Source organism: Rattus norvegicus, chromosome 19 (genome assembly GCF_036323735.1).
Source record: "Rattus norvegicus strain BN/NHsdMcwi chromosome 19, GRCr8, whole genome shotgun sequence".
Classification (NCBI taxonomy): Eukaryota; Metazoa; Chordata; class Mammalia; order Rodentia; family Muridae; genus Rattus; species Rattus norvegicus.
In genome coordinates, this window is record NC_086037.1 from 30,168,989 (window position 1) to 30,187,602 (window position 18,614).

An 18,614-nucleotide genomic window follows, 5' to 3' on the forward strand; every position below is an offset into this window, starting at 1 on the left:
GATTAAAAATGTCTACAACATAGGGAAAACACAATAGCAATGGGAGCTAAGGGAATAAATTATTATTATGAGGCCTTTATGCTTGGTGTAGTTGGTACTAAATCTGCATTCAATGAGTGTCAGTGTGCTGAGTGCAATGCTGAAACCAAGCCTAGTTCAGAACTCAAAGATGGAGAAAGGTTTATCATGTCCAGTAAGTAAGGAGAGGTTGGAGTCATTTCCAAAGCAGTGACCTCCCAGAACAAAAGGAAAACTGAGCATTTTAGTCAGGGACCCCATACTTAGTTATACAGGAATCACTTTAGAGGTAAGTGCTTCCAGGGCATGCTCAGATAAGAAGTACATTGCTCTCCTGGGCATATACCCAAAAGATGCTCCAACATAGAACAAAGACACGTGCTCCACTATGTTCATCGCAGCCTTATTTATAATAGCCAGAGGCTGGAAAGAGCCCAGATGCCCTTCAACAGAGGAATGGATATGGAAAGTGTAGTACATCTACACAATGGAATATTACTCGGCTATCAAAAACAATGACTTCATGAAATTCATAGGCAAATGGATGGAACTGGAAAATATCATCCTGAGTGAGGTAACCCAATCACAGAAAAACACACATGGTATGCACTCATTGATAAGTGGATATTAACCCAAAAGCTCGAATTACTCAAGATGCAATCCACAGACCAAAGGAAGCTCAAGAAGGATGACCAAAATGTGGATGCTCCATTCCTTCTTAAAAGGGGAAAAAATATCCATAGGAGAGGATATGGAAGCAAAGTTTAGAGCAGCAACTGAAGAAACGGCCATTCAGAGCCTGCCCCACATATGGTTCATATATATACAGCCACCAAAACTAGATAAGATTGATGAAGCTAAAAAATGCATGCTGAAAAGGACTGGATATAGATCTCTCCTGAGAGACACATCCAGAGCATGTCCAATACACAGGTCAATGCTAGCAGCAAAACACTGAACTGAGAACAGGACCCCCGTGGGGGGAATTAGAGGAAGGATTGAAAGAGTTGAAGGAACTTGCAACCCCATATGTACAACAATGCCAACCAACCAGAGCTTCCAGGGACTAAACCACTATCAAAAGACTATACATGGACTGACCCAGGGCTCCAGCTGCATATGTAGCAGAGAATAACCTTGTTGGGACACCAGGGGAAGGGGAAATCCTTGGTCCTGCCAAGGTTGAACCCCCAGTGCAGGGGAATATGGGGGGAAGGCAGTAAGGAGGATGGATGGGGGGGAATACCCGTATGAGGGAGGGGGAGGGAATGGGGGCTTATGGATAGGAAACTGGGAAAGGGAATAACATTTGAAATGTAAGTAAAGAAATATATCTAATAAAAAAAGAATAGAAAAAAAGAAGTACACGGTTGAACACACTCAGTTGAAAAGCATATTAATGTACATGCTCAACTAAGAAGCACACTGTTGTGTATGTTCAATTCAGAGGCACATTGCTAGTCATGCTCAATTAAGAAACACACTATTGCACATGCTCCATTAAGAGGCACATTACTGAGCATGCTCCATTAAGAAGCACATTGTTGAGCAGGCTCGGTTTAAGGGAGATTCAAGAAGGAAAAATGGTGAGTGAATTTCAAAGTATGCTTTCTTCAAAGTCCTGGATGGATATTTGAAAGAGTATCATGGTGGACAAAAAGGCATTGGTGTTTCCTCATAAAGGCAGCAGACATGAGTACCCCTTGGTATACACAAGTCATCTAAAAACCTCCCTAAAAAAAGAAAAAAGTCTTCTTCCCATAGATGCTAACAATATTGTATTATTTGAAAGTAAAACACACCAGGGTGTTGTATACCCATAATCAGCACTAAATCCTCCTTAAAGAGGTATAAAGAAAAGCTCAATAGTGGAGATAAAATGAATCAAAAACTCTCAATCCAAAAGCAAATAGCCAAACAAGAAAAGCAGAACATCGACTAGCAGAAAAAGATTCAGAGAGATCCTAATCCACTCATAGCAGTAATTTTGTGGAATTAAAGTGCTTGAGCATATCCATTAAGATATTTGTAAGACTGGATTTAAAAAGCAAGACCCAACTCCACCTTACAGAATACGGAATGTGGCTCTGCTTTGTGACCTCTGGTGGCTGCTGGCTTTTAAGCCTGGCCAGTCATTGTCTGCTCTAGCTCCTTATCTGGGGAAGCTGATTAGAAAGCCTGGGCACTTCCTGTCCTGGTGCCAGGGTAAGATCTAAGCCTCACAAGCTCACACCGGACTCAGCCCCAACCACAAAAGTCCTAAGCCTTTCCTTCCAGACCTTGCTAGAGCTGACTGACAGGCCTGCCTTGCACCTCAACTGAGTATGTTAAAAAAACAAAACCTCTACAGTGTAGACATAAACACACACATTTATATATTTATATTTATATTTAAAATAGGAGGAAAGGCATACTATACAACCCAGGTACTCAAAAGACAATTGGGTGATTATATTAATATTCCATGAATCAGTGTTACAAAAGTGGGGGTGGGTATGTAGAACATCAGCGTGTCGATCCGCCAGGAAGATACTACAACCCCAATGTATCAACAACAGCCAATAGAATCTCAGAGGCGGCGCTTAATGTTTGGGGACTTGGTTCCCCCAAGAGTAAGTCCTGAGTGCAGTCATATTGGAGTGAATGGAGAGATATTACAGAAGACCTGGGAAAGGAGCGGGAAAGAGACTGTGTTCAAGTCAGCTCATGCAACTGTGGGAAGGGGCTTCTTAGTGGAAACCGAGTCAGTCCCACTGGGGACCAAGCGGGAAACAAACTCAGTATTTGGAAGGGGGACGTTCATACAACAACCTCTAGTCCTTGCCCACGGGTAGCTTCTTTGCAGCTCTGTGCCTGATCCCATGAGGCATTACAGATGTTCACCCCAAGGACTTGGGGAGGCAAGCATCCTGGTGAGTAGGAACCATGAACATGGGGTTGAGCAGAAAATTAAAAACGTCCATTGTCACACACTAAAGCTAGAGGGCCAATGAGCCACCACTAGATTATAAGACAAAGAAAGAAAGGCACTGATCCAAAGTCATTGCGGGGCGGGGGGGGGGGGGATACTCGTATGGGGGAGGGGGAGGGGAGGGCGGCTTATGAACAGGAAACCGGGAACGGGAATAACCTTTGAAATGTAAGTAAAGAAATATATCTAATACTTTAAAAAAAAAAAGGCAGTGAAGTCGCGCAGAGTCCCCTCTCCCTCACCACATTCTTTAACCACTTGGCTTAGCCAGCCTCAGCCCCACCCCAAGACACAGGGACACGACATTCTTCCTCCTGGTCCCACTCTACTGCCTGTAACTACTGACAGTAACCTCACAGCATTAAACAACGGTGGAGGCTTTCTACAAGCTCAAATCTGTGACTACAGAGGCCTCACAACCACAGAGCCAACCTTGGAACTGGAGCTTGGATGTGAATCTAGGCGTTTCCATGAGAGCCAAGCAATCTTGCCTCTAGATACTCTTACCGCTGCCCTGTTCTGACAGCTAGTGCCCAGGAGCGCGTTCAACTGACAGCGCTTTGCTGTCCTCTGGTGGTCAATTGGCAGATAGCAGCATTAGCTTCCTGGGAATGGCCAGGGACTACATGAGGCCAGCGTTCCCTTCTCGCCAGGGTTCCCTTCCCGCTAGCATTCCCTTCCCTGTTTGTGGGATTATGCCAGAGCTGACATAAATACGGAGAGCTTCAAGATGCGTTCTTACCTTGTTCTGCTTCACCAGTTCTAATCCTGCACGGACCAGAAAAATGAGAATCTCAGTGAACATCAAAGATGCCCGGCCTCAAGACAGGGCAAATCCACTTCTGGGAACCTCGGAAGTGTTCTAGAAACTCTAAAGATGAGATTTTGTTTTTAAGCAAAGGGGCTCGGCTTTGTCTGGGTTGATCCCGAGTAAGAAAAAATTAACTGTTTTTCTTCTCTGTGTTCATACTTACAGCTAACCCCGACAGCATCCATAAGATCAGGCGCGATCTTATCTGTGTCCCTCCTTCCCCCTCCCCATTTGTGCCGCATACGAGAGACCCAGAAAATAGCCTTCACTTGGCTTTACATGCAGAGACAGCAGAACACCGCCGGCAGGCTAAGCTGTGGGGGGATATACTGTTCTGGGAGGACCTGGGACACAGCCCAGACTGTTAGGACCAGTGCTCCACCCGCTAGTTTAAACATCGCTTTCCATCACATTCTATTGTCGATACTGAGAACTCTGAACAAGGACAAAGAACTGGAGAGGCCTCGGGAGCCTGAGAACTGTGACTGGAGTCCGGAGATGAAATGAAACGAGAGAGATACATTTTCAGTCACCTTAAAGGCAACAGGAAAGACTAAAAGAATTTAAATGAGTATGCAGTGGGTGCGCAATCCTTCCTCCGTACTAGCAAGTCATCTACTGCTCTCTCAGGTTGAGGATCTCAAAGATGTGTCTATCTGTTCTTTGTATTCCCTAGTCTGTGCCTATACATCGTACATGGGATTCTCACCAGTGAGTGAGTTAATAGATGATTCCTCCCTGGACACACTAGTATGAAACCAATCTCTCTTTTGGGTCTAGATACGAAAAATAGCTTATTTTCTATTCTTAAATAAACCCTGAGAAGAACCCAGAAAAGAAATTTTCTAGACTCCTTTAGACTTCCTTCACCCCCTGCTTAGCTCTGGAGTGTGTTTGGCGCCACCTAGTGACTACATAATGTTTTAAACATCGCCCTTTGTCGCCAAAGGTACTTTGGGAAGCCTAAGAAGAAAGGAGGGAGGTAGAGAGAGCAGAAATTCTTTGCTTAGCCAACACAGCAGTTCAACAGGTCAGAGGGGTCTCTGTAAGTGCCTCCCAGGGATGTCTACTCTTACCCTGTGTGCTGGCTGGTTTTGTGTGTCAATTTGACACAAGCTGGAGTTATCACAGAGAAAGGAGGCTCACTTGAGGAAATGCCTCCAGGAGACCCAGCTGTAAGGCATTTTCTCAATTAGTGATCAAGGAGGGAGGGCCCAGCCCACTGTGGGTGGTGCCATCCCTGGGCTGGTAGTCTTGGGTTCTATAAGAAAGCAGGCTGAGAAGCCATGGTGAGCAAGTCAGTAAGCTACACCCCAGATGCCCTCTGCATCAGCTCCTGCCTCCAAGTTCCTACCCTGTGTGAGTCCCCGTCCTGACTTCCTTTGGTGATGAACAGCAATGTGGAAGTGTAAGTTGAATAAACCCTTTCCTCCCCATCTTGCTTCTTGGTCATGATGATTGTGCAGGGATAGAAACCCTGACTAAGACACCCTGTAAGATTTGACTCCTCTCACCAGAGCCCAGGAGTAATTTATTTTAAAAGGTGGGGTGAAGCTAAAAGTTCTTTTCGGTGGCCCTTCAGGCTCCCGTGCTTTATAAATGGTCTCTCATTACCCACAAATGCAAATCAGAGCCCGGGTACCAAAAACTGAGATTAAGGGACTATTGAGTGATCAGCTCTCGATGGGACATTATTTCACCCAGCCTGGGGCCCGGGGGGACGTGGTAGAGGAGAAAAGAGCACTCTGCACAGAACTTGCTTGCTGGGGGAGGATGATCTGGGAAGAAGTAGGTCATCAACAGGTGTGGAAGCGGAACAAGAGGAGACCACGAGGGAGGAGATGGGACTGCAACGCGTTCTATACAGATAACCTGTTAAAAATGTAAATCTGATCTCTGCGAGCCTTCCCATATCAATTAACTCAAGCAAGCTAATTCCTCCCAGGCGTGCCTAGAGGTTACACAAGCCCTCCCAGGTGCAGCTGAAGTCTTGTCTCCTAAGCCTTGCAGATCCTGACATGTTGACACCAGCTATCACTCCGATCCACTGTCTGAGTGATACAGAGATTGGGGCCATCCCTCCTTTGCAATGAATATTATAGTAACATTTCTATTAGATGCTGTCATTTGCTACCCTAATATTCATGAATGAACAGTACATACAAGTATGTGCATGTGTGTGTGTGTGTGTGTGTGTGTGTGTGTGTGAGAGAGAGAGAGAGAGAGAGAGAGAGAGGTCTTCTCGCTTTCTGGTTTTGAACCTAGACAGAATCGCCAGCTGAATAATGGCCCACAGAACATGTAATTGGGGCAGATTAAAGAGAGCTAGGATAACCATTGACCCTGTGAGGCTAGAGCTAATTTAGAGGCTAGACCCCGGTCTAAGCTAATTTAACTATGTGAATTGATGTAAATTATTTCCTTTCTAATACATTGTAGAGAGCTAAAATGCACATATTGCAAGGTTTATTAAAGTATGCATGTAAATGCATATGCAAACAATACAAGATTACAAAGTCTATAGTGTACAACTTATATATATATATATTTATGCAAATAAATAGCCTTATTTGCATATGCATACACAATGTATCAATAATTGAAGAGGCTGTTGGAACTAGATGAAAACTCATGTTCATGCTGTGGCTGGAACCGGGAAACAGAGTTCATCAGGCAAAGAATGGGACCATGCCTCCAGCGTTCAAATCCCAGCGACAACTTCTGATAATCTATCTTCTCCATTCGGAGTTTGGAAAAGTAATACTGACCACTCCGATCTCCTCCCCCATTCCCCCTCTCTCCCCTCTCCCTGTCCGGAAGCTCTGGGGCAGACTCAATGAGTTAATTTGTAGAGCAGAGCAATAACCAGTACACATTAAGTCATCTGCTTGCCCTCATCAGAGCTGTCTGTCCTCCTGGGAGCCCAAAGTTTGTATGACTGGGACCTGAGCTCCTCTCAACTGAGGCTTGAAATGAAGTCAGGCATCCCTGTGTCCCAAGCCTCTACCAGTTCTAAAACTTAAAGCTTTATCATTGTGGTTGTGAAGTTGTGGTTCTCTTGTTGGGTCCCCAGTATGCCTTGACCTGACTCGCCAGCTCACTTGATATGTCAAAGCTGCACACCCCTGAGTGGGCGTGGCTGCAGTGTCTTCCCCTGGGGACAGGAGTTTGAACTCTTGAGTGGCTATAGAGATGGGCTGAATTCAGTGACAATCATAAGGAAAGGCAGGTGTGATACAATATAAATTTTGGGGGGGGGGTCCTAGAAACAAACTCGGGGTGGGCGGAAAGCAGGTGAGTTGTTACGGGGCTAATCAAGGCCAGCGTTTTGGTTGCTTTTCTATTGCTGTGATAAAATATCACGACCAAAAGCAGCTTGGAGTGGAAAGCTTTTACATCATACAGCTTGTAGTCCATCACCCAGGGAGGTGAGGGCAAGGATCATGCCACTCGGCCAGGAGCTGCAGGGATACAGAGGACGTTTCTCATCTGGCAGTTAGCTGCCCTCTGCTGAAGACTCCATATGTCTGTACCCCTGATATGTCCAGGTCATGACACCACTGGGACCTTTCCTGGGAACAGAGGAGGACATACCGGGTTTCCCCCCTTTGCTTACCCTGATGTCCTGCTGCCCCGGTTCATCCCACCCTCTCTCATACCTGAATCTGATGAAGCTGGTAGCTAACAATAGCATCCTAGATCACAGCTGGATGCTTAAATAGTTTCTGGGTACAGATGTCTTTCTCCTCCACTTTTGGTCCCAGTGGATATCAGCACTGGCATAAGGGAATGTCTTCCTTGCCAGCAAGTCAAACAGGAGCTGGTAGTGGAGAACGTGTAAGATAGCAATGTTCTAGAAGGAGGCAAGACCCAGGTATACCTAGAAGGTTAACCTCGTGCCTAAGCAGCCATATTCCTGTGGATACAGGAAGACTATAATTTGGTTACCCCCCAAAAAGACGTCATTCGAAGGTGAACTAAAGGAACATGAGAAGAGGCACTATGCTAGCCACGTGAAACTCAACAACACGGCTGGTACGCCTCTAAAATGAGCTTCAAAGTCAGAACAAGACGGAGACCCAAAGCATCACAAGGTTTTCTTCTCTGGAATGATGGGACAAGGGTGTAGATCCAGGGACTGGCTTGGGTATGAAATATCCCCCCCCCAGAAAGCTGGCTTGTTGAAGACTTGGTCCCCAGAGAGCGGTGCTATCAAAATGTGATTAGAGCATTAACTTCATCAACAGACTATTCCAAGCTCACAGTTGAATGGTCTAGGAGGTAGAGCCCAGTTCAAAGGAGGGGATCACTGGAGGCATACATCTGGATGCATCCTGTTCTCACATTCCTTCTATCTCCCCATGCTTTATAGCTGCCATGAGAGGAGCAGATCCCTTCCCATCATGCCTTCCCGGCATAGCAGTACATCAGCATTTCCATTGGCCTAAAAACAATGGTCATTGACTGAGACTACACAGCAAATAGACCTTTCCTCTTCCGAGTTGCTTTCCTTGGGTATTCTGTCATAGTGCTGGGACCCTGACTACCACAGAATTGATACCAGATACAGGGCTGTTGCCATGACTACAATTGACATTCCAACTACAGTACAGATGTCTTTGGAGATGTGGAAGGAATTTTTTAAAAAATCGGACAATCTAGCTGGACAAAATTTGAAAAGCTGTAAGCAGACCATAGTGGCTGTGGCTGCTGGACCAGAACCCTTACAAGAACACGGACAGCGAAGACTGTGGGGATTGAGATAGAAATGGGTTTCTATCGAGAATTGAACTAGAATCCGCTCATGCTACATTTTTTATAATGGCCTTGTCTATGTCTGTTCTGTGCCCAACAAGTTTGTGGAAGCCTGAATGTAAAGTGATGATGTAGTCGATTTTAAGACAACACAACTGCTATGTGTATTACTGGGTGCTTTTAACCCGATTTTCAGGTTGGATGCAGAAGAAGAAGCAGAACAGAGAGATTTGAAAAGCTTACAGTGTGTCCAGAGATGAGACTTCTTTACAATGGGGTCAAGAGAAGTATGGTTCCTAAAGATCTCAGACGCCATACAGAAATACCAAAGTTAAGTGTCCTAGTCCCTTTCTGCACTCCCAGTGTCTCACAAATTGTAGTCCATCGTGAGCTACATAACAGAGCTTCTCGAAGATTCACAAGAAGAAAAAGAAAAAGTAAGGAAGGGGAGACTGGGGAAGGGGAAGAGAAAGATGTTCTAGGGAGAATCTCAAGGAATGGATGGATGCTATCCCCATTGGGGGCCCAAGTGTTTAAAGGTGAAAATTCATTTGAAAGATTCTGTTTCTGTAGAGGCAACACACAGCTGTAACCTCACCATTTGGGATGCAGGGGTATGAAGTATGTGAGTCTGTGAGTTCAAAGTTAGCTCAAGTTGAGACTATCTCAAAAAAAAAAGAAAAAGAAAAAGGAAAGAAATAAAAGAAAGAGAGGAGGAGAGGAAGAGAAAGCCAAAGGTCAGCCTGGGTTGCAGAGTGAGACCCTATCCCAGAATGAGACAGAGAGAGAGAGAGAGAGAGAGAGAGAGAGAGAGAGAGAGAGAGAGAGAGAGAGAGATTTGGGGTGCCATAGTTACACAAAGCCACTTAGAAAACAGTTTCCCACATGCAGCCATCCAGACTCTCTGAGGACATCTCAGTGATGTCTAGGGAACACTGCTGCTTGAACTATTAGCACTCCTTAACCCTGTCCATATGAGACCAGTCTTGCAGGCTTGCATTATCTAGGGGTCATGGCATCCTGGAAGATTCCACTAAACTTTCAACAAAAGGACTAGGAGCCACCCATTGTGTACCAGGCTCAGGATGCCTTCAGGCTTCTTCTGGCAGTGCTAGAAGCAACAGAAAACCATAGGCATCCAGCAGAGTCAGCCCAGGACAGAGACTAAGTAAGCACCATCTGATGAAGTCACAAGACTGGGATGACTGGAGTCTCTGAAACCCACATCCTGTCCTTTGGGGATGGAAATGTTTGACCTGACCCACTATTTAATGCTGGAACTATGTAACTGCTACCTTCTCCTTCTCCTTCTCCTTCTCCTTCTCCTTCTCCTTCTCCTTCTCCTTCTCCTTCTCCTTCTCCTTCTCCTTCTCCTTCCCCTTCCCCTTCTTGTTATCCTTCTCCTTCTCCTCCTCTCCCTCTCCCTGTTCCTCTCCCTCTCCCTCTCCCTGGCCCTCTCCCTCTTCCTCCTCCTCCTTTTAACTTCTTATTGATTCTTTGTGGGTTTCACATCATGCACCTCAGTCCTTCCAGTCCTGCCCATCTCCTATCCTCTCATATTTGCCCTTCACCCTAGCAACCTCTCCCCCAAATAAAACACACAAAAATAAACAAAGCACAGAAAACATCTCATCATGTAAGCTGTAGTATGTCACAATGTGACCCACAGAACATCCATCTGTCCACACATCTTCACTTGCACATGTTCATTGCAATGTGTCATTTACTCTGGTTTGAGATCTCTGGCTTTTGTGACACTATCCATATTGGCTCTTCTTTGGAACACCTCCCAGCTCTCCTGTTATAGCCCTGTATCTTTGGGACAGCAGGACGGACCTTTTCAGATGTCCCAAACATTTCCAGATGTTATAGATTTGGGGGTGGACTGATTCAGAGCCCTAGATCTAGGTCTGAGTGGTAGCTGAGCTCGTCAGCCCACCGGTTCTCCCTCATCCACAACACCAGGGCAAGTTCTGGTCCAGCACTGCTCCAACTAGGCTATGCTATGCCTCCATCAGGAGGAGGCAGGGTCAGCTCTCCTGCTCTCTCTCATGTCCTCAGGGCCAGGCTCACCCACATCCACAAATCCAGAGCTGCTTGGCCAGTCTGCAGTGTGCGTGTGTGTGTGTGTGTGTGTGTGTGTGTGTGTGTGTGTGTGTGTGTGTGTGTGTGTGTGTAACGCTTCAGGAGTCAGTTCCCTCCTCCTACCACATGGGTACTGGGGATGGAACCCAGTTTTCAGGCTTGGTGTCAAGCACCCCTAACCTCCTGAGCCATCTCAGCAGCCTGGACTTGAGCTGAGTAATGCTGGAAGAGCTGAGAGGATGAGAAATGTTACAGGATAGAGTAATATATTTTGAATTACATTATGATCACGAACCTTTAGCAGCCGGGGGCAGAGTGTTGTGGTATAAAACGCCCCTCAAAGGCTCATGTGTTGAAGACTTGTTCCCCAGATATTGCAGCTATTGAGGGGATACCTGGATCCTAAGGGAGCCAAACTTGAAATCTTTTCTGTTTTCCTACTCTTAAACTAGACTCAGCTCCAGGGCCCGGTACTCATTCCCTGTTGGTTGTTACAGATGACACTGTGGAGGCAATGATTAAACAGAGCTGCGTTTGACACCAAATCCTCTTGGCTACTAGAGAGTTGCAATAAGAGCAAATGTGTTGCCTGCTATAAGAGACTGAGGAATATCCTTTAACTCATTGGCATAGGAAAATACTTTCTGAACAAAATACCAACAACGCAGGTACTAAGATCAATTAATAAATAGGACCTCAAGGGCTGGAGAGATGGCTCAGCAGTTAAGAGCACTGACTGCTCTTCCAGAGGTTCTGAGTTCAATTCCCAGCAACCACATGGTGGCTCACAACAATAAATGGGACCTCATGGAACTGAAAAGCTTCTGCTGACAAATACACCATCATTCCAACAAAGTGGCCGCCTACACAGTGGGAAATGATTTTTACCAGCTACACATCTGCTGGAGAGTTAATATCCAAAATATATAAAGGACTAAAACAAAAACTATGTATCATAAAACATATATTCCAGTTTTAAATCAAAGTACAGATCTAAACAGAGAATTTGCAAAAGAGGAAGATCAAATGGCTGTGAAACAATGTTCAACATCCTTGGTCATCAAGGAAATGCAAATCAAAACTACTTTGAGATTTCATCAATAACGTAGGTGACCCCTTGGGAGGGTGTGGAATAAGAGGAACACTTATCCATTGCTGCTGGGAGTGCAAACTTGTACAGCCACTGTGAAAATCAGTGTGGCAGTTTTTCAGGAAAATGGGAATCCATCTACCTCAAGATCTAGCTATACCACTCTTGGACATGTGTCCAAAGGTCATTGTATCCCACCATAGAGACAGTTGCTCAACCATGTCCATTGCTGCTCTACTCATAGTAGCCAGAAACTAGAAACAACCTAGATGTCCATCAACAGAAGAATGGATAAAGAAAATGGACATTTACACATGGACTATATTACTCAGTCATAAAAAATGAAATCAAGAAATTCACAAGTAAGTGGATAAAAGTAGGAAAGAGGCATCCTTAGTGAATTGACCCATAACCAGAGTCAGGGAGACGGAGTCCCAACTGGCCATCTCTTGCCACCAAATGAGATTGAATCTAATTGAGATGGAACCCCAAAACAACCCAGGCTGTGGCTCTCCACAAACCAATGGCAAGGACCCCTCCTGAGGACAATGACAACAGTTCATTGAACATGGAAACATTGAACTGATGCCCAGACAGAGCCTTTAGTCCTATCTGCCACCATCCTTGGTACAGGAAAGTGCTCTGCATACTACTAAAGGAGAAACATAAACACCAAGCCCGCCACAAAACCTTTGATCTATAATGGTCTCCCGACTGCTACTGCAAGGGTGACACTCCACCTGTGGGATTAGCCAACCGGTATCTAATTTGACTGAAGGCCCCCTCCGTGAGCTAGAACCCATATCTGACACTACTTGGTGACCAAGAACCTGGGATAGCCCCAGGACCTAGTGTCAAACCAAATCTTGCTGATATATATATATATATATATATTAATAATATTTAATATATATAATATATATTAAAATTAGCAATAAAAATGACTCCTAATGACATTCTGCTGTATTCATAGATCACTCCCTTGCTCTGCCATCTCCGTAGAAGCTTCTTCCTGCAGTAGATGGGAACAAATGCAGACGCTCACAGTAGACGTTATGCCAAGTAAAAGATCCTGGAATGCTTCACCCTAATGGGGATGTCGCTGCCAAATCCCTATTCTTGGGGCTCAGAGAATCCAACTGAAGAGGAGGCCATGTGTACGAGCAGAGGAGCTGGAGGACACCAGGACCTTTTAAATCAACATGGCCAAAGCTCATATGAATTCACAAAGACCGAGGTAGCCTACCCAGGGCCTGCATGGACCTGCACCAGATGTGGTCCTAGAGCTGAAGGGAGAAGGGAACACATGGCCCATCCCTAACCCAGACGCTATCTGCAATTGATAACTATTTGCAAATGATAGTTTGCTTTTCTCCAGTGGAGTCTGATTGGGAAACTAAACCATTCTTAATGGTAGGCTGCATGCCCAGGAGTAGATGGCCAACAGAAAACAAACTCGGCAGCATCTTTGGACAGTCCTCATCTCATAATGTCGTGCCAGAGATTTTCAAATCTTTTTTATATGTCATTTATGTTTCCTCTCTTTTTACCCTATAGGTCCTTTGGGTTTATATTGCAGATTCCAGCTTACTGTGTTTGCCTGTGTGTGTGGATGAGTGACTCTCTGTGTCTGTTTCTTGTGATTTCTCTTGGTCTCTCCTCCTTATATCTGATTCTTTTGTTCATTTCTAGTGTTATTTCTTGTTCTATCTTACTATGTTGTGTTTTATTATTATCCCATAGAGACAGAAATGGGGTAGATCCAGATGGGAGGGAAGGTGGGAGGGAATGTGAGGAGAACAGGGAGGGGAAACTGTAATCATCATATATTGTGGGAGAAAAAATCCATTTTCAATAAAAGAAAACAAAAACCTATATTGACCTCACAACTTCCCTCAACCAAGGCCAACCATGAGCTCCAAGGACCTGAGTGTGACCAGAAAAAAATACACATCTGCACTAAATTGTGCATCCAGTTCAATCCAGCAGAGGTTCTGATTCCTTTGAAAGCCAGGCCTACGGATGTCAAAACAAAACAAAATTAGACAGCAGACATGTTGTCTCATGGGGTTCACTTTGTGTTCAAACAAAGATGTGTGTTGGGCCGGGGGCACAGCTCAGCGGGGGAGCATAGCTGAGCATGCTTGAGGGCCTGGGTTTGATTCCAAGTCCCAGAGTAAAACAGAGCAGAATACAGGAGGAAAGGAACAACAAAGGGAGGAGGTTAGAGAAGGGGAGAAAAGAGGAGAGGAGGGGAGGGGAGAGGAGGGGAAAAAGAGGGGAGGGGAGAGGAGGGGAGGGGAGAGGGGAGGCGAGAGGGAAGGGGAGGGGTGAGAAGTGAAGTAGAGAGGACTGCCAATCTTTGAGTTAATATCACACACTCAACCCCCTGCCTCCTGTCTCTTCCTTGGGGTCTCAATGCAGCCCTTTGGGTGAAAGGTGGGTTACTATGATCAAAATCTCTTCTTTGCCAGTTCAATGACCCGACAGAGTGAAAGTCTCTCGTCTTACATAACTCACAGCTTTTACATTCATGAAAAAGCGCTCAGAACTCCACGCTCAAACACACGGCCCAGGAATGTTCTTTATTATTCTGTACATTAATTTGGTTTTTTTTTCCACGAAGAGAACAACTTTCAAATTAAATCCAAGGCAGACACAGAGGCTCGCATGATACTTGAACAGTCTGTGACACAGAGAACATGGGAGTGAAACAATCCTATTTACACAGATGTAGAGACAGTAGAGCAAGGAAAGGCACCCCCCAGACTTCACATTCACCAACCAGGGCCAGGCATCCTGCCTGTGGGGCAGAGCTGTGGGGTCCCCAGACCTGCAAACACAGGGCAGAGCAACCCTCTCTGCCTTCTCAATGCTACCCAAGTGTCAAATCAATGGTGCTGGACCTGACTTCTTAAACACCAAGGTTTTCTGGCAGGAGATGAAAAGAAAACTCGACAAAAGAGGATCTATGGGACATGAAGTAATAACAAAGCTCTGAAGGCTGGAAAGCTCTATTTCTAGAGCCAATAGGTGGCCAGTTATGGGGTCACTTCTGGAAGCTTGCTTCATTGTGGCTTTAGCACAAAGGATGTTGTTGTGCTTTATTTCGGTTTATGTTTTCAATTGGATGTGTCCTTTGATGACCTAATTAAATCCCCAGTTTATAGAGATGCACCTCCCCGCACCAAACCCAAAGATGGAAAGCTCCTCTCTCAAACTACACTAATTGGCTGCAGACCCACTGCTAAATCAGTCCTAAATGCTGTGCTGCTGCTACTCCACCAAACACCCACTCTGATCACTTCCTCACCATAGTTTTCAAAGGAAATAAGCAAACGCATGAAGTGAGTGAGCTCAATGGGGGCAGAACTGATTTCTTTGGTAAGAATGTCTTACATCACCAAATCTAGAAAAATCTAGACTGGATGACTGTGAGGCAGGGGACTGGCTTCCACCTGGGCAGGAACTCCCTCTGAGAATTAAGGCAGTTTAGGGACTTTGGTTGAGCAGGGTTTTGCAGTGAGTTAGTATTCACTTTTTCTTCTGTCTTACTTGACTCTAAGTAATGCTAACATCTTAAACAGAAGCCTCACGTGTCATAGAAAACAATTCTCTAAAAATCCAATCGATTATCAAAAGTGTCGAGTGTCATAAATAGTACTCAGGAGCATGCTGGTCCTGGGTGATCCTTACTATTAAAAAACAAAATGCAGAAGGCAAGCAATACTTATGATAAAGCACTAGACCCCGTCTGGCAAGTGTGGGTGGAAAGACGAGTGACCTTCTAGCACCTTCCTGAGAACCTCCAGGGGCTTTCTGGGTGTCTCCCTCCCAACTAGAGCACCTGGGTTTGGAGCCACAAACCACTTTGTCCCAGTCCCAGGAGCCAAAAAACTGCACCATTGCTTCAGTCTGGGGCTCACTCAGATAGCACCACATTTCAACTTTAGCCCCCAGGAACAATGTCTGCAGTCAAAGTGGCTACACAGACGGCAAAGAGAAAACGGCGGCGGGCCCATGCTGACCTAAGGCACCCAGGCTTTCTGAGCATGTGCGCTTGAAACAGTCAGGTGGACTCTTGCTTCTCAGGCCCCACTGCTCAAAGGGTGACCGTTGTCCTCAAAGGCTAGGACAGTGCCTCACAGGGGGCCAGTGAGATGAGATGAATAACCTTCTTCTGCCCTCCTCCCAACACTTTGTTCTGCTAAGAAACACTCCTTGCCCTTATGTGGGATTTTATGTACTCTGTATTTGGTATCAGCTCCAGGTAAGATAAACAGGGAGTTAGTTCCCGGGTGCTCTGGACTGTGACGACAAGATGGGGGTAGAGGGACTCATATCCCTAGGGAGTAGAGATCTTGAGCAGGTGAGATTTCTCATTTTCTCGCCCAGCAAGTGGGGAAATAGGAAAAGTGGCTCTCCTTTCTATGGAGCAGATGGGAGTTTAAATAATAATACAGTATTTTAAAGGTAACAGCTGAAAAGGGATTACTACTCCTGAGAGGTGTTGAGGTTGATGCTAACAGGGCCCTGGCTCGCACCTACCTTGCAGTGGAGTGAAAGAGCTTTCCTTTCCCCAGAGCTCCAAGACATTTGCCAGTGAGGGATGCCTTGAGCCAGCTTGGCCTTCTTACATGGAAAGATCAAATTTCCTCTAGAGATAACTTAAGGGCCCTGATTTGATAGGGAAATCAAAGTAAACCATCTTTTTACAGCCCTCCATGGGACATTGGGGACATCCTAGTTTCTCCATGTGTCTCCTACATGACTCCAATCACACACACACACACACACACACACACACACACACACACACACACACACACAAAACCTGTGGAAGGGAATCCCACTACCACAATGGCAACCCATGATTCTAGATTTCAAATAAGGGCAGAAGAGGCTCAAACAAGAACCATAAATCCCAAGGAGAGGCCATCAATTTCACCAAAACCTTCCTTTCACTCAGTGAACCAAAACTAACCACCAGAGGGCACTAGTTGCAAGTTGGTGTCACATGTGAACTTAGAAATTTCCTGAACCTATCTACCTGTCCTCTCCAGTCAGATTATCCTCCCTGGACATGAGAGGTTGTGCTGTGCTCTGGTAAATCCAACCATGCCCTCCAAGGTGCCAAGTCAAGTAAATAATGAAACAAGCCATTTTCAGAGCCAATGGACTTCTCTGTTCTGCTGAGGTTCTCAGAAGAAACTTTGGAACTGTCTGTGGACCATAAGGAACCATGGCAGTCTATCAGGTTGCCTTAAGATATCTTCCTGGTCACACAGGACAGAGATCTCTGTGATAGACACACATATCTGGCTTCAGAGGGACCCTGACTCAATCCCCAGGAAGGTCTTGGGAACTACCCATATGTAGACAGAACAAGACTAGCAGGTAGCCTTGGCAGGCATGATTCATCTAGCAGTTACCACATTTCTGAAGTCCTTGACTCTGGAGAACTTCTTCACTGGTGGTACAGTTACATTCTCCCCCTAACATCATGGTTTGGGACTATCCAAATACCAGAAGTTAGAGTAATCATCTAGAGCATACCAAAACCAGCCTTCACAATGAACTAGATAGTTAAGTCAGAGTTTCTGCTCACCTACCCCCAAAATAAAACTTCTACCAGCTACAGTTTAGGTGTGAAAAAGCCCCACTCCAAAACAGAGGCTCAGATACCAGAGTGGTGACTGGACAAATGGAAATAGAGGGGTAACCTGTATACCTTAGCTCACACACATGCTGTCAGGCTTAGTTGGGCTTTTGATATCTAACCAGAAGCCAATCTTCTCTCAGCCTGGATGAATTGAAGATGTCTTTTATGATCTGAAGTACAAGCAAATCTGGGAGGGGTTGCTACTGCTTGAGCCACAGACCTCAGCTCAGGTGTGCTCCCAAGGCAAGTGAGCTTGCTGTCAAGCCAGAGTTCCAAAATCCATGTCCCATTTCCTCCTTCCATCCACTTCCTCGAGGCTCACCAGTTCTCCACACTTGCTGCCTCCAGGCCAGATGAACAGAAGGTGAACAAAAACCAGAGTCACAGAATCATTAGTAACCAGGAAAACGAGAGCAGTGGGGAAACTGTCTTCCAGGGGAGGGATCCCAAGGCAGTGTCCCACGGGGGCGAAAAGAGGTCCTTGTCCTGGACATTGGCACGTGGGTTCCTCCTCCTCAGGGCCAGGTTCAAATAGCCAGCCAGTGCCGCAACTGCAAAAGGACAGCAAGGCCACTGTAGTGAGGATAGAGCCAGTGGGGACTTAGAGGTCAAGGGGCCAGCCAGTTGGGGCCCCAGGAAGCAAAGAGAACTCCCAAAGGAGGAGGACAGCAGATACCATCCTCACTGCTTGGGCCAGTAATGCCATTGATGCCCTGCAGTTACTATGCCTTCGAGATATAAAATGCTTGGCTTAGTTTGGTGACACTAACACCCCACTTGGCATCCCAGGACTAGGAAACAGAACAGTGACAGCAGGAGGCTGGCTGGAGACACAACAGTCTCATCTCTCTCCTCCCCCCCTCCCCCTTCACCTTAGTCCCTAAACTGAAGGTGGCTGCCATCTTTTTTTTTTTCTTTTTTTTTTCGGAGCTGGGGACCGAACCCAGGGCCTTGCAGTTGCTAGGCCAGCGCTCTACCTCTGAGCCAAATCCCCAACCCCAGGTGGCTGCCATCTTGACTTTCCTAACTGTGATCTTGCTTGGGGCCACCCAACAGAGAACAACCAGAACCTGCCCCACATAACCCAAGTTCAGTTCTGCACCCACCTGGAACTGTCTCACGTCTCTCTGGGCCACCAGGTGGTGCTCATTCTCCGGGGTGATTCCGTAGGCCACTCTCTGTGAGAAGGGGAAAGGAGGGAGCCTCAGGGGCCCAGGGAAAG

The 18,614-nt window shown here is 46.0% G+C and overlaps 1 protein-coding gene across 5 annotated transcripts in view; it reads right to left on the reverse strand.

Annotated features, from left to right (window-relative positions):
- Positions 1–14,300: 14,300 nt before the first annotated feature.
- Slc6a2 (solute carrier family 6 member 2) overlaps positions 14,301–18,614 on the reverse strand; it is a 45,004-nt gene continuing 40,690 nt past the window's right edge. For all 5 annotated transcript variants that reach the window (XM_039098031.2, XM_063278315.1, XM_063278316.1 and 2 more), the window contains 2 exons: positions 18,499–18,570; positions 14,301–17,943 (listed from right to left, as the gene is read on the reverse strand). In XM_039098031.2, coding sequence (XP_038953959.1) covers positions 17,920–17,943; positions 18,499–18,570 — 96 coding nt within the window. In that variant the 3' untranslated portion in view covers positions 14,301–17,919. The remainder of the gene's footprint in view (positions 17,944–18,498; positions 18,571–18,614) is intronic.